The sequence below is a fragment of the Sceloporus occidentalis genome, unplaced genomic scaffold, assembly GCF_023333645.1.
Source record: "Sceloporus occidentalis isolate IW3139 unplaced genomic scaffold, rSceOcc1.0.p SCAF_1, whole genome shotgun sequence".
Lineage (NCBI taxonomy): Eukaryota > Metazoa > Chordata > Lepidosauria > Squamata > Phrynosomatidae > Sceloporus > Sceloporus occidentalis.
The window spans coordinates 139,591,473-139,607,823 of record NW_028316981.1 but is presented as its reverse complement, the minus strand read 5'-3'; the positions used below and the strand labels follow the sequence as shown (position 1 = coordinate 139,607,823).

Genomic DNA, 16,351 nt, shown 5'->3' with positions numbered 1-16,351 from the left:
ACAAAAGAGATACAAATAAATATTTTTAACAGATATAGTCATCCCTTCATATCCGCTGGGGATCTGTTTCAGACTCCCCCCCCCCGTCCCCCGTGGGATAAGATAACATGCAAGATCTCAAGTCCCATCATCCTCAATGGTGGTGTGTGGCCAGTAGTGCCGCCACATGCATGCACTACCACTGAAAACAATAGGGCTTGCCATCCGTGGGTGCTCAAATCCGCAGATGGAAAGCCTGGGGATGGCAGAAGTCCACTATACATCACATATAAACAGAACAGCACACTCCAAAAGGCCTGAGCAATTAGCTCTCAAAGCTCTGCCAAAGCTAAATGGTCTTCGCCTGCCTAGGGAAGGATAGCAAGGAGGCTGCCAACATAACCTATCTAGGAAGGGAGTGCCAAAATCTAGGAAGCTCTCCTTCCTTGTTCCCACCACAGGTACCTATGAGGCTGTTGATATATATAGAAAAGACTCCCCAGACTGCAAAACACTGGCACACTCATGTGGGAGAATAAATTTCTTTGGAAAACATAGCCCTGAATCACATAGGGCTTTATGGGTCATAACCAACACTTTCAACTGTTTCTGGAAACAGACCCCAACCAGTGAAGCTGCTGTGTGCTCTCCCTGTAGTCAGCTTCATCTGCACATTGATGGCACCGGACCCCGAAACTCTGGCTAATCTCTCCCAGGTTTCATAAACAGCAAGAGGAACAAAACTGAATCTTGAGGGATCCCACAGGCCAATGGTCAGAGCAGGTTCACCCCACCAAGAAGGAACACAACTATTGTAAAACAGTGCCTCCAAGTCCCATCTTGGCTGGGCAACCCAGAAGAATACCATTGTTGATGGTAACAAAATCTACCAAAAAGTCCAGAAGAACCAGCAGGGAAACTCCTCCTGTCCAGTTCCAGACATAGGTCATCTACCAAGACAAGCAAAGCTGTTTCTGACCCATACCTAGCCCTCAAACCAGACTGAAATGGATGTAGATCATCCTTCTCATACAGAAATTTCAACAACTGGCTGACACACTCCAGTACCTTTCTGAAAAATGGAATGCTGGAAATTGGCTTGAAGTTATCCAATATAATAAGAAAGCTTTTGCAACAAAGGTCTTATAACTGTCTGCTTTTTGCATGATGCAACTCTATATAGTTCTCATGAGGCATTAACCACTTTCTCTACCAATCAAGTCGTGCTCTGATTTTTTAAATAAGACATGAAGTTCAAAGGTCTGATATGCATTTGGTGGCCCCATTTCTCCAAAAATCCTGTCCACATCTTTAGGCAGTATAAGTGGGAAAGTATCAATTGTCATTGTATTAATTATAGTATCCAAGTCAGAACATATCCATGTGATTTTTATCTGCTAAGTGGTGGGCAAGCTATTGAGTTGTCTACATTCTGCTCTTGTGAGCCAACCCATAAAAGACCACTCAAAACAATTCTTCTCATCAGTTCTTTGCAAATGCAATAGTGACAGAGAACTGTCATTTGTTTGGGGGTTTCTTGCAAATTATTTTGTTTTTGCTGCTTGCATTTCCACAGAGTAGGCCATTGGAGCGGCTCAAGTACCTAGTCATTTGGACACATATGAGATTACTGACAATATCACTCTAGCCACCTCATTCATATCCTCACTGCCAGCTCTCTGGAGAACAAGGGGCTCACATCGCTACACTCAATAACAGGGAATGCTCAGAAGTAATTCTGTCCGCTGCCCTGGCCATTTCCACAATCCAGAGGGTTGGGGCAACAGAATCATCTAGAAAGGCAGCAAGACATTCCCCAAGAACCATCAGAAAGACATCCAAATTCATAAGCCTCCTGGGGTGGACCATCTTTATTAGTCTGTCAAAACTACAGATGCTGAGACCCAATAAATATACACCCTAGCAGGTAGTGCTCAGCACAGGTGACCATAGAACCAAAGACAGTCCCTCCATTCCCAAATTACCCCCCCACAGCATAGAAAATGAGGTTCCGAGTATGTTCAGCAGCATGGGTGAGGCCACATGCCACTTAGAACAGAGTGGGACCATTGTAATGGCAGACAAGAAGTCCTGAGCCATACGATATATAACTGTGTTGATGAACCCGTTGTGCGTGTTCCCGTGGTGATACGCAAAGCCATTTCAGCATGCATGCAGCTGGGGAGGCACAGATTGGGGAGCTGGAGGAGCAGGGAGGCACACGTGACCAGCCTAGCTCCTCGCGGTGGCCAGGAGGAGTGGCGCACAGCCCTTCTTGGCACTTTTTCAGTGAACCCTACCCCCTGTGGGTGTGTGTGTACTGGGTTGTGGAACAGGCCGGGAGAGAGAGAGAGGAGGAGGAGCCTGGAGGAAGAGAAGGGAAATAGAGAAGGAGGAGGCCCGCATCTGCTGTTTTGTTTTATTAAGAGGGTGTGAGGCAACAGTGCAAGACGGAAAGGTAATTTATTCTCCTCGGTATCTTTTCCCTCTCCTGTCCTCTTGTCCCCCTCCCCTCGTCTCCCCCTTTGAAGCGGGGGAAGTTGCTATTGTTGTTGTTGTCTTTGCTGTGCAACTTCAGTGTGTTTTTGTCTTTGTGAGGACTCTGAATAAACCTGGCACACAATGATTGTTGGAAGGGAGTGGCCAGTGCCGTTCGCTGAGGCTGAGAGAGTGAGACTTGCCCAAGGCCCCTCACTGGGTTCCTATGGACATGTGGAGATTTGAACTCTGCACTCTCCACCCACCCTTCCTCTCTCCCAGGGAAGTGGAAGAGGGTGCTATTGTTGTCATTATGTTTGCTGTGCATCTGTTTCCTACTTAGCACAAGGTTTGTTCAAAGGGGGCTTGCCAGTGTCTCCCTTTAAGGCTGAGAGAATGTGATGTGTCGCCAGCACTTTCTCATTTCCCCCCAACCAGCTCCTAACTGGGAGATTAAAAGAATTTTTAAAGCAGAATTTAAATCTGGAATATTTTTTTAAAGAAAGGTCCAAAACACATGGCAGAAATAATCCAGTCTGAAACCACTTTGACTGCCCTCACTAAATGCTACGGAATTCTGGGAACTACAGTTTTGTGAGACAGCCATCTCTGTCACAGAGCTCTGGTGCCACAGTAAACGACAATCCCCCAGATTCCCTAGCACTGAATCCTAGGCTGTTAAAGTGGTCTCAAACTGGAATATTTCTGCAGTGTGGATAGGTCCTCCATTTCCTGGATCTATGCTTCCTTTCAGCCCCCTGTCCATGGGGCTGTCCAAAATGTCCTCCATCCTCAGCAGGGCTGAGAAGGGTGGATTTAATATGTATATGAGTGGGGTTTTTTGTTTTGAACTTTTGTTTGGGCAGGTTCTCCATTTTTTCCTCGAATGTTTCCCCTGGAAGCCCCACCCCTGAAATCCCACCTTTGAGAATCCCTGCCCCCTGGAAGTCCCACCCTTGAAAGGCCTGCCCTCCAGAACTCCCACCCCTTGGAAATCCCACCCCTGAAGCCCTATCCCCGGCCATCGGTGACACCTGGTGCAGGAGTGCCACTGTGTTTAGGCACTCGGTCTCTAAAAGGTTCGCCATCACTGATATATAACATATTAAACATTTACACTGTTTGAACTGTAGATAGTGGCAGAAAACTGAGGAGGCTGCTTAAGTTATTATTTTGTATTTTCTACTAGCGAACCTTAGTGAAAGCAAAACAATTTTTTTAAAAAGTCCTGAATCAACCACCAGCATACTTCCACAGGCATATTCAAATCTGTTTACTCAGCAATTGCATAACCGTAAGCCAATTTAACTAAAGTTTTTTTTTAAAGCCAAATTTGTTTAGGACTGTAATCTTGCTTCCTGCATAGACTACAGCACAATTATAGGGGTGATATCATTTGTGAAGAAGCAGCCCTGATAAAAGTGCAGAAGAGTCCAGGTAGTCCAGTGATGGTGAACCTTTTGAGACCAAGAGCCCAAACACAGTGGCATTCCCTCACTGGGTGGCACCAGGTGTTGGGGCTTCTGCCTTCTAGGGTGGGGCTTCTGGGGGTGGGGCTTCCACCTTCTGGGGGCAGGACTTCTGCCTTCTAAGACTGGACTTTCCCTTCTGGGGATGGGACTTCCAGGGAAAAACCCAAGGCACACTATCTCAAGCCTCAGGCTAGCAACAGCAAATCCTATTCTGACAAAACTTGCCAAGAAAATTCCATGATAGCTTCACCTTAGGGTCGCCATAAGTTGGAAACGTCTAGAAGGCACCACACACAAGTCTCTCTCTCATAAGACTATGGCAAACCTCCTCTGAAGAAACTCAGAGTCGCCCTAAATTGGGAAAGACTTGAAAGCGCGCAAAATTAGGGGCAAGTCACACTCTCTCAGCCTCTGAGGTTGGCCATGGCAAAAAGAAGATGAAAACCTCTTTAGAAATCACAATAAATCAGAAACAACCACAATACTGCTCAAAATGGAGGACCTTTTGGACTACTAAACTACAGCACTTAAAAGTGGTGTCAAACTGGATTATGTCTACAGTGTAGAAGAGGTTATGATAAGAAAGAGCCAACAGTGTTTAAGCATTGGACGGCTCTGGAGACCAGGGTTCCCATCCCAGCTTGGTCATGGAAACCTACTGGGTCACACTCTCTCAGCCCCAGGGAATAGCCATGTCAATCCCCCCTCTGAAGAAAACTGGTAAGAAAACTCCACAGTAGGGTCCCCTTGTGGTCACAATAAGTCAGAAACAACTTGAAAGTACACAACAACAACAGTGTGGTGCAATGGTTTGAGTAGGATCCTGGACCAGGGTTTAAATTCCAGCTCTGCCATGGAAACCCACTGAGTGACCTTGTCACACCCTCTCAGCCTCAAGGAATGGCAAGGACAAACCTCCTCTAAATGAAATGGCCAAAAAACCCCAACTATAGTGTTGCCACATAGGTTGAAAAGGACTTGAACTCACGAAACTATGTAATTGCAACCCTTTACAGCTTCCCCCCATAGTGTGCCCCTATATACATACACACACACATACATATAGACACACACATATACAGACACACCCACACATATACACCCACACATGTATTTATATATAACACTCTCACACACATACACACATCCCCTCACAGACTGATATTATTATTATTATTATTATTATTATTATTATTATTATTATTATCATTTATTTATGAAGCGCTGTAAATTTATATACATATATATATATACATATAGATATAAATTGGAAACGACTTAGAGGCACACAACAATAACAAGCATCCAAAGTGGTGCAATGGTTTGAGCATGACTCTGAAGAGCAGGGCTTGATTCCCAGCACGGCCATGGAAACCCAGAGTAGCCTTAGGCAAGTCACACTCTCTCAGCCTCCTTAGGCAATGGCAAAAAATCCTCTCTGAACAATTCTTGCCAAGAAAGCCCCAAAAGAGGTTCGCCTTAAAGTCGCCATAACATGGAAATGACTTGAAGGCACACAGCAACAACTACAGTTCCCAGAAGCCCAATTGTGAGGGACGAGACCTCCGGCTGCAATGCTAGGGCTGTCAGCCGGCTCCTTTCTGTCCTGAGCAGACGCACCCCTCTGCCCCTACCCCTTCCACTGGTGGCTGCTATGCCCATGGGAACCTGGCATAGTGCCACTTCCGGCATGTGTGGCATAGGTTTGCCAACACGAGTCTAGGCTTACAATGAATAGCTTCCCAAGAGCACTGGTACTCTAGCAGCATATTCCACATGTAGGAAGCATGTCAGGGAGAAGTTAGTATTGTAACTTTAATATGGTGCAACTCTGTATTTGTGGGAAGCCAATTATGCCCCATGGCATTCTTAAATGAGAACTATCATGGAAAAATATACACATCAACAGAGTCCAGATCTTTTTTAGCCTCCTCCTCTAATGACATAGAAGATATTGTGATTAAAAACCACAATTGTCAGTTCTAGTTCAGACAGAGTGGGTTCAGCAAAAAACACAAAAAGTTGGACACATAAAAAGTAAAAGGATGCAGTTCATTTTGGATGTGTTACTCGTTATTGCTACCAGGGAATTACAATACCTGCTTTTCTCCAAACTGTAGCTCTTCCCATATCTTTGGTTTTGTCTCATGTACAAGTGGCTTCTTATTCACAAAGTAAAACTGATTAGACTGCTTGAGAAAGTTCTTGACATTGACAGGAGTCCATGTATTTAGCATACTGAAGAGGTTATTCAGCATTTCTTTCGCTGCTAGTTCTTTTCCTTTCAAAATATTATTTTTTGGATTCTTCAACCAGTTTGTGAAGCGGTGCATCATAGACTCAGGGGGTTTCACACAGACAATGTCATCATACTGATGCCAATCTGTAAATTAAAAGAAATTTCTTAAGGTTTCACAGCACAGAATTCAATCAATACAGCTGCCTGTACTGCACTAAAACCCACCATACTATTGACACCTTCTGTATAAGTTAGGTGGGAGGAAGACAAATCTCATCTCTTTTCTTCCATGGAGAAACTTGCAAACAGAAGAAGAGGTTGCTTACCTGTAGCTGTCATTCTTCAACTGGTCATCTGTGCCCTCACACAAGTGGGTTTGTGCCTTCACAGAGCTCCCAATCAGAGAGTTCTAGATCTGAATAGCTTGGTAGAAACTCCCTTCCCCCTCCTGCCTCCTGCACATAACAAAGCCCACCAAGCTACCTTCCCTTCAGTTTCCAAAACTGCGTAATAAGCATAATGACCTGAAAAGAGGGGAGGTAGGGCAGGTTTGTGTGAGGGCACAGATGATCACTGGAAGAACAAGTTACAGGTAAGCAACCAGTTCTTTTTCTTCATGGTCTCTGTGCCTCACACAAGTGGGTGACTGTAGAGCTTACATGAGTCAGCAGGTCAGATCAGGGAAGAACAGAAGAGAGCACCGCCTGTCTAAAGTTGGCCTGCTCTAGATCTGCAGTCCAAACAATAATAGCAAATAAATGTGGACGGGTCCGACCAGGTAGCTGCTTTGCAAAGGACAAGCAGAGTAGTGCCTTATAATAAAGCAGAGGATGTAGCCATCGCTCTAGTAGAGTGAGCACAAAGGCCCTCTGGTATAGGTCAATGTGTCAGTTCATAAAAAAGCTGAATGGCGGAAACAACCAACTTCACCAACCTCTGATAGACAGGTTGACCCCTTTGTGGGGCAGCATAACAAAACAACAGTCTGTTGGAGGAATGAAAAGTGGCAATACACTGAATGTAGAACAAGATAGCCCTTCAGATGTGAAGACAGTAGAGGGACTTTTCCAAATCACTTTCAGGCAGAGGATAGAAAGTAGAGAGAATCATATCCTGGTGTATGTAGAACTGCAATACCAGTTTAGGCAGGAAAGAAATATCAGGGTGCAAGATGACAGTATTCCTATGGAAAACCAGAAAAGAGTCATCCAAATGTAAGGCTACTAGTTCAATTGACCTCCATGCTGATGTAATCACTGAAAGGAATGCCACTTTCCAGGCGAGTAATCATTCATCAACCACTGCCAGAGGTTCAAAGGGCTTACATACAAACTGAGAAAGCACCATCAAGAGTGACCAAGATGGTGTCGGTGATGGCACGGAAGAATATACGTGGGCAAGGCCTTAGAGGAATTTTTTAAGGGTAGGATGTAAAAAAAGGTTCAAAGACAATCAGCTGAAGTGGGTTGATTAGACACTATAGCCATAAGGTACACTTTTAGTAAAGAATAAGCCTACCTGAAAAAAGTGAAGGAGGGAATGCACTACAGTTAACACATCTCTTGGAGAAAGTGTTCTGATCTAAACTTGGCAAAAGAAAAGCTCTTCCATTTGTAGATGTAGGAAATTTGACAATGATTTGTGGATCCCTTTCTAGAAGCAGTCAGGACCAAACACAAAGACAGTGAAAATATGTTATCCTCCATGCAGACAGGCAAAGCATTCATAGGGCTGGTAGAGAACTTGGCCTTGGTCAGTAGATCGTGAGTGAATGAGATAACAGCCATTTACCCTTGGAGAAATGTAACAGGGGTGCAAACCAAGGCTGCCTCAGCCTATACGGAGCGATGAGAATGGAATTTGCCCTGGCCAACTTCGTGACTGCTTTCTACAACAAAGGGAAGGGAGAAAAGACATACAGTAGGGGACTGTTCCAGCTGTGAATGAAAGCATCACCTAGAGAATTGTGGCCTACTCCTGCTCTTCAGCAAAACAGCTGGCATTTTTTGTAGGCAGTTGAAGCAAACATGTCCACTATCAGGTGATGCTAGAGCAACATGATGTAGCTGAAAACTGTGTCTGAAAGAGATCTTCTCTGCCTCTGGTCTTTGTCTTTTGCCTCTTGCTTCAACAGTGCTTGAACGGAGTAGGGTCGTGGCTGCCCCATCCATCCATCCAGCCAGCCATCCTCAAAACCTTCCACCTTGTTTAGACTCCCTCCTTTTTTGCACCATGAGCCCCCAAATTCATCAGAACTACCACACCAAGAGTGAAGCTGGAGTGAACCTCCAGATCAACCAGTTCCTCCATGCCAGCTAAAAGTACCTCTCCTTGGGGTTTTACTTCAACCGGGATGATGTCGCTCTTCCTAAGTTCTTCTTCTTCTTCCATCACCTGTCTGAGGAGAAGCATGAACAAGCTGAGAAACTCTTGACCTTCCAAAATCACCACGGGGGTAGAATTGTTGTGCAGGACATCAAAACACCAGAGCCGGATTAATGGAAGAATGGAGCTTTAGCCATGGAGGTTACCTTTAATCTGGAGAAGAGTGTAAACCAAGCTCTGCTGCACTTACACCAGATGGCTTCCCATCATACTGTGTGACTTCCTGGAAACTCACTACCCTGATGAAGAGGTAAAGCTGATCAAGAAGCTGGGAGACCACATGACCAACCTGAAGCATGTGCGTGCCAGTGAGGAAGGCCTGGGTAAATATCTCTTTGACCGCCTCACCCTGGGCAAGTCCAGTGACTAGAGGTCCTGGCTCCCTTGTGACTCCTACAGCCTTGTCCAAGAGTTTTATTTAGCTTTTAACCTGGCTACTCAGTATATAAAAGGTCTGTACCCTTGCCTGTTTTGTGCGTGTGGCGGAGTCTGTAACTGACATTAAATAAACTTGGCAAAAAAAAAGAAAGAAAGAAAGAAAGAAAAAAGAAAGAAAGAAAGAAAGAAGAAAAAGAAAAAAATCTGTATCTGAAAGAGTCCATCTGTGCTGTAATACACTGGCTCAAAGTCTGTCAACGTGTTGTCTGTGCCTGCCAGATGTATGGCAGCTAGTTGAATGTGTCTCCTCACACACCATTACCGAAGGGTCACAGCTAGCTCTAAAAGAGCTGTGGAATGAGTTCCACCTTGTTAATTTTTGCAGCAAATCACTGTGAGTCCGAGATCAACCCTCTTTTAGGATCAGTTGTTCGAATGCTCTGAATGTCTTGATTACAACGAGAGGTTCCAGGGCATTTTTGTGAATAGGATGATCAATGGCCATGGGATGACCAATGGGCTTTAACTGTGAACCTTTCACAATGGGCAACTTTATTGATGGCCCTCTCCAGACGGGCCTTTTAGCACGTACCGAGTACATGCTAGGGTTGCCTTGGAGCGTCCTTTACAGACGCTCCCTAACCCTAGCACGTACTCGTATGTCAAAATGGCAGCGCCCTGTACAGATGGGTGCCGCCGTTTTGACGTGACAGCCGCGCCGCGTCCAAATGGTGCAGTGCGGCTGTGATGTGCTCGTGCCACTACAGGGTGCATAGGGCGTCCTATTTGCGGCACCGGAAGGAGCTCCAAAACGGATCTCCTTCCTGGGGAGCGCCTCGTTCCCGCAGCCACCAAACGGCTGTGGCAACAAAGCCAGGGAGAAAGGGGCCAAGCAGCCACTTTCTCTCCCGGCAGCGGCTCCCTGGGGTGTCCTGGCGGATGACGCCCCAAGGACACCCCTTTCCAGGCCGGGGGGAAGGGGTATTTTGCCACTTCCCTCAGGCCTGGAAAAGTGGCACATCAGGGCCTCCGGGGCTGCCGCTGTGGCTGCTCAGGCCCCAATCCAGCGGGGAAAGGGGTGGGTGCAGGCCGCCCCAAAGGGGCAATACGTATCCCACCGATGTCAGACTATTGGATGATAATTGTTCAGATCCTCTTTTTCCCCTTTTTGAAGATGGGGACAATGTTTGCCCTCCTCCCGTCTGCTGGGACTTCTGTTCTCCAAGAGTTCTCAAAGATTATTGCCAAAGGCTCCGATATTACATTTGCCAGTTCTTTTAATACCCTTGGATGTACCGTATTTTCTGGCATATAAGACGACTTTTTAGCCCAGGAAAATCTTCCCCAAAGTCAGGGGTCGTCTTGTACGCCAGGAAAAAAAAGACCAAGCCAGCTGGATGGGTCCTAAAGAGAGCCCACGGCGGCAAAGCCTTCTCCCGAAGGCAAAGGAGCCGTGCGGTGCGTCCTCCTCCGTTCCTTCCCTTTCCTTCCTCCCCTTTCTTCTTTCATCTCCTTCTTTCCTTCCTTCCTCCTTTCCTTTCCTTCCTACTCTTCTTTCCTTCCTTCCTTCCTTTCCTCTCTTCTTCCTTCCCTTCCTAGGTTTCTCTCTCTTTCTCCACCACTTTCCCTTTCCTTCCCTCCTTTGCTTTTTCCCCTTCCTTCCTTCCTTCCTTCCTTCCTTCCTTCCTTCCTTCCTTCCTTCCTTCCCTCCCTTTTCCCCTCCTTCCTTCTCTCCCCCCCTCCCTCCTTCCTTCCCTTTTTCTTCCTTTTCTTCTCTTCCTTCCTTCCTTGTTCCCTCCCCCTCCCCTCCCCTCCCCTCCTTTCCTGTCCTCCTTTTCCCGGGTGCCCAGAGGGAAAGCAAGGGGGGGCGGGGGTGGAATTCCTCTCTGGGGAGGGGCGGCAAGAGGTCTTTCTACCTTCCCTCCTGAGGCTCAGTCCTTCCCAAGAGAAGGAGCAGAGGGTTTCCCACGCTCTGCCTCGCCTTCTCCTCTTCCCTTCTCTTGCGAAGGATGGAGCCTTGTTGGGGCAAAGAGAGAGCTCCAGAGTCAGTCGGGAAGGAGGAAGCAAGGATCCACTTTCTGTTGCCAGGCTGGAGACTATAGTCCAAAACACACTGTAGCAATAATCCAATATGAGACTGCTTTAACTGCTCTGGCTCAGTGCTAGAGAATTCTGGGAAATGTAGTTTTGTGAGAGATTGAGCCTTCTCTGTCAGAGAGCTCTGGTGCCACAATAAACTCCAGTTCCCAGGATTCCCTAGCACTGGGCCAGGGCAGTTAAAGTTCTCTCAAACTGGACTATTGCTGCCCTGTGTTTTGGACCTTTGTTTTTTTTCTTTGGCTAACTGGAGAGAAAAAGAAAAACAACTCCTCGGCGCACAGAGAAACCAGCCAGGCTGCTCCTTAGGAGTCTGGCTGGAGGCTTTTTCTGGGCTTCCCACTATCTATCTATCTATCTTTCTTTCTTTCTTTCTCACATGCCTCTCATGGTGTATCTACACTGTAGAAATAGAATGCGCCATCCACTTTAACTGTCATGTCTCCATCCACACAGAAGCATAGGATTTGTAGTTTTTATAAGTTTTATAAAAGTACAAATCCTAGGATTCCAATAGGAGCCATTTGAACTGCCACAGCTCCATCCATACAGAATCCCTGGGATTTGTAGTTTGGAGCAGCCCCCCTCCCGCATTCTTTGGGCAGAGAAGGCAAAGGACCTTATAAAACTACAAATCCTAGGATTCCAATAGGATGGAGCAGCAGCTCTTAAAGTGGTGTCAAACTGCATTAATTCTACAGTGTAGATGCACCCAGAGGAAGGACGGGAGGAGTTGTCAAGGCGGGTGAAATAATGTTGTGTATGCTGTTATTTCAAAAGGAACTCCTCTCTTCCCAGAAGGCACCTGACTCCATCTCTGCCTCTGAGGGGAAAGAAGGCAGGGCCTCCCATCTGCCCTACACAAAGGAACTCTGCTTCCCCCCCCCCCCCCCCAGAAGGCACCTGGCACCATCTCACTCTCCTGCTGGTCCCAGAATTCTCCACAGGAAGAAGGACAAGTATAACCTGTGCTCCCTGGAAGAACTTCCTGCTTGCATCGGACTCGTCCCCAGAAAAACTGAGCTAGCAATATTATTATTGTTTTCGTTATTATTGTTATTGTTGACCTTTAATTGTAAAGCCCTCAAACTCCTTTACCACCCCAGTAAGAGAGCCAGCTACACCTCTTTCTTCTCTCTGTGAACCCCATCCTTCCCATGGCTCACCACATTTCTCCTAACCTGATCCCCATTCGACCTCTCCCTGTCTCCCTGCTTCCCTTCCTCTGTTCCCTCTGGAACTGCCACTCTGCTGCACCTAAAGCAACAGCAATTCATGACCTTTTTCTCTCTAAATCCTTTAACCTCCTCGCTCTCACCGAAACCTGGCTCCCAGCCCATGATACTGCTACCTCCGCTGCCCTTTCTTTTGGTGGTCTCTCCTTCATCCACACTAGCCATCCAGAGGGTCAAGGAGGAGGGGTTGGTATCTTGCTATCTAACTCCTGCCAGTTTCAAGTTCTATCTTTTTCCCCCAGCTATCATTTCTCTTCTTTTGAGTTTCATCCTATTAGACTCTTTTCTCCTCTACAGCTCCGGGTTGCAGTTATCTATCACCCTCCTGGTTCTGCCACCCAGTTCCTCTCTGACTTTGAATCATGGTTGACATTCTTCCTTTCAGATTCAGTCCCCACCTTGATCCTAGGTGACTTCAATATCCACGTTGACGATTCCAATAACCCTACAACATCTCGATTTAACTCTCTCCTAGCTTTTTTTGGCCTCCAACCACATTCCAACTCTTCAACTCATTCTCTTGGTCACTGTCTTGACCTAGTTCTTGCTGCAAACTGCGCCATTTCTGACTACCTGGCACTTGACTTTCCACTATCTGATCATCATTTAATCTCCTTTGCTCTTACTTATACTCCGCCTCCTCGCCATACTATTCAACGCCATTTTCGTGATCTTCAATCTGTTGACTCTAACCATCTTGGTCTGACCCTGGCTTCATCTCTCTCTTCCCTAAATCTCGGGGATTCTGCTGATTCAGCTATGTCTTTATTTAACTCCACTCTTTCCTCTACTCTTGACCATTTTGCCCCTGTGTCTGTACGCACTTCTTCCTCTAAGACTAGGCCTCAGCCCTGGCTTACCCCCAACATTAAGTTTCTCCGGTCCTGCTCTAGAGTGGCCGAACGTTTTTGGAGAAAGTCCAAAGAGTGGGCTGATTTTATCCATTTCAAATTTGTTCTTTCTTCCTTCTCACGCGCCCTCTCTATGGCAAAACAGAATTATTACAAATCATTGATCTCCGCCAATGATAGACGCCTGCAGCGCTTGTTCTCCACCTTCAACTCTTTGCTTAAACCTCCCTCTCCTCCTGTCTCTTCATCATTCTCTCCTAATGACTTTGCTAACTATTTCATCTCTAAGATTTCCACTATTCGCTCTGAGATAGTCCCTCCCGATTCTTCTTCTGCTCATAATCTTCTATCGCCCTCACCTAACAAATTTTCTGTGTTTCCTCCTGCCTCTTTGGATGAACTCTCTACACTTCTGAACTCTTCCAAACCTGCAACTTGTTCTCTTGACCCAATTCCTACTCGTCTTCTAATCTCTATAGCTCCCTCATTTCTGCCCTCGCTTCTCCATATCTTCAATCTCTCTCTCTCTCTCTACAGGCTCCTTCCCTTCGGACTTCAAACATGCTCTCATTTCCCCAATTCTGAAATAACCTTCTCTTGACCCCTCCTCTCTGTCTAGCTATCATCCGATTTCTCTTCTTCCTTTTCTTTCTAAGGCTTTGGAACGGGTTGTTTATTCTTGCTGTCTTGAGTTTCTTGAAGCCAACTCCATCCTCGATCCCTTTCAGTCTGGCTTCCGCCCAAGGCATTCTACAGAGACAGCTCTCACTAAGATTTCAAATGACCTTTTACAGGCCAAGGCTAATGGCCTTTACTCTGTACTCATCCTTCTTGATTTGTCTGCTGCCTTTGACACTGTTGATCACTGTCTTCTAGTTGATATACTTTCTGACCTTGGGTTCTCAGACTCTGTTCTCGACTGGTTTAGATCTTACTTGTCTGGCAGATCTTTTGCAGTGGTTGCAGGGGGCCAGACTTCTTCTCCTGTTCCCTTATCTGTTGGAGTTCCCCAGGGCTCTGTTCTGGGTCCCCTTCTGTTTTCTCTCTACACTGTCCTTAGGAAAACTCTTTAGCTCTTTTGGTTTTTCCTACCATCTGTATGCCGATGACACCCAGCTGTATCTTTCTGCCCCTGACCTTTCTCCAAGGCTTGAACAGCAAGTTTCGTCTTGCCTCACAGCTGTCTCGCAGTGGATGCGCCATCGACGTTTGAAGCTCAACATGTCCAAGACAGAGCTTCTTGTCTTTCCTCCTAAGCCCACCCTTCAACTCTCCTTTTCTGTCTCTGTGGACAACATTTCTATTCAACCAGTCCAGCAAGCCCGCAATCTTGGTTTTATCTTTGACTCTTCTCTGTCGTGTATCCCTCAGATCCAGACCACAGCCAAGGCTTGTAGATTCTTTTTATACAATATTGCCAAAATCCGACCATATCTCTCCGCCTCTACTGCCAAGATCCTGGTCCATGCCCTAGTGGTCTCACGACTTGATTACTGTAACGTCCTCCTGGCTGGGCTTCCTCTCTCACACCTCCGTCCTTTAATTTCTGTCCAGCATTCAGCTGCACGCATTATCACTTCCACCCACCGCTCTCTCCTGTGTTGGCATCCCTTCACTGGCTCCCCCTCCCTTTCCACATTCAGTATAAGCTCCTGCTGTCAACATTTAAAGCCCTCCATGGACTGGCCCCTCCTTACCTATCAGACCTTCTTTCTCCTCACCTTCCCACCAGGGCCCTCCGTTCTGATAGTCAAGGTCTGCTGTCTCAGCCCAGAATTTCCTCTGCCCCATCCCGGATTCGCCCCTTTTCACTTGCTGCCTCTCACTCCTGGAACCTTCTTCCCCCACAAACAAGAGCCATCACTTCTTTAACTAGCTTCAAAACGGAGTTGAAAACCATCCTGTTCAGAGAAGCCTTCCCACGCATTGCATAATTGTCGCTTACTACTTGATGTTCTTTTGGTGCCTGTTTATCAAACCATTTCCTGTATTGTTATGTACTGTATATGCATTAGCCTACTTGAGACTATGTATTTTCCCTGGAAAATAATTAACCATCCATTATGAAGCCAAGTCCTCCCTCCAGTCCATCTGCCTTGGTTCAGGCCTTGGAGGTAGAGAGGAACTGCTGGACCTCTTACCCTTTCCCTCCACCACTCCCTTCTCCTTCTGTGTCATGTCTTTTTAGATTGTAAGCCCGAGGGCAGGGAACCGTCTAACTAAAAAGATTGCATGTACAGCGCTGTGTAAATTTATAGCGCTTCATAAATAAAGGTTACTAAATAATAAATCTATCGGGGATGCTTTGATTGTGATTTCCTGCATGGCAGAATGGGGTTGGACTGGCTGGCCCTTGGGGTCTCTTCCAACTCTAGGGACATTATCAGAAGGCCAAGCCAGCCAGTTGGGTTCTAAAGAGAGCTCGCGGCAGCAAGGCCTTCTCCGAGTTGGAGGACATGCCTCGTGGCTCCCCTGCCTCAGGAGAAGGCAGCCAGCTAGTGGGCCCTTCCTCTTTCTCCTCCTCTTCTTTTTCTTCTTCTTCTCCTCCCTTTCTTCTTTTTCTTCCCCTCTTCTTCTCATCCTCTTCTTTTTCTCCTCCTCCTCCTCCTCTTCTTTTTCTTCCCCTCTTACTCTTCTGCTTTCTTCTCCTCCTCTTCTTCCCCTCTTCTTTTTCTCCTCCTCCTCCTCCTCTGCCTTTTCTTCCCCTCTTACTCTTATTCTTTCTCCACCTCCTCCTCTTCTTCCGCTCTTCTCCTCCTTTTTATCCTCTTTTTCCTAGTCTTCTTCTTCTTTCTCCTTTTCTTCTTTCTCCTTCTCCTTTTTTCTCCTCCCCCCTCTTTCTCCTCTGCTGCCGCCGCTGCTGTTGTCGTGTGCCTTCAGCTCCTTTCTGACGTATCATGGAAGAGAGGGGTAGTCTTACACGGTGAGTATATCCCAAACACTCTATTTTAAGTTGTAAAGATGGGGGTCGTCTTATACGCCCGGTTGTCTTATATGCCGGAATATACGGTGGTTCATCTGGTCCTGGAGACTTATATTCATTTAGATTAACCAGGTATTCCTGTACTATCTCTTTACTTATTCTGTGCTGAATTTCCCCCCTTCTGTCCTCTGCTCCATTATCTTCAGGTTGAGCACCCTTTTCCTTTTCTGAGAAGACTGAGGCAAAGAAGTTGTTGAGTAATTCTGCCTTTTCTCTGTCTTCTGTTAGCATTTTGCCATCTTCTCCATGCAGTA

At 46.5% G+C, this 16,351-nt stretch overlaps 1 protein-coding gene across 5 annotated transcripts in view; it reads right to left on the bottom strand.

The window, feature by feature from the left end:
* LOC149322312 (E3 ubiquitin-protein ligase RNF213-like) overlaps positions 1-16,351 on the bottom strand; it is a 218,258-nt gene that overhangs the window by 161,540 nt on the left and 40,367 nt on the right. For all 5 annotated transcript variants that reach the window (XM_089539242.1, XM_089539250.1, XM_089539260.1 and 2 more), the window contains one exon: positions 6,029-6,312. In XM_089539242.1, the coding sequence (XP_089395368.1) occupies positions 6,029-6,312 (284 nt within the window). The remainder of the gene's footprint in view (positions 1-6,028; positions 6,313-16,351) is intronic.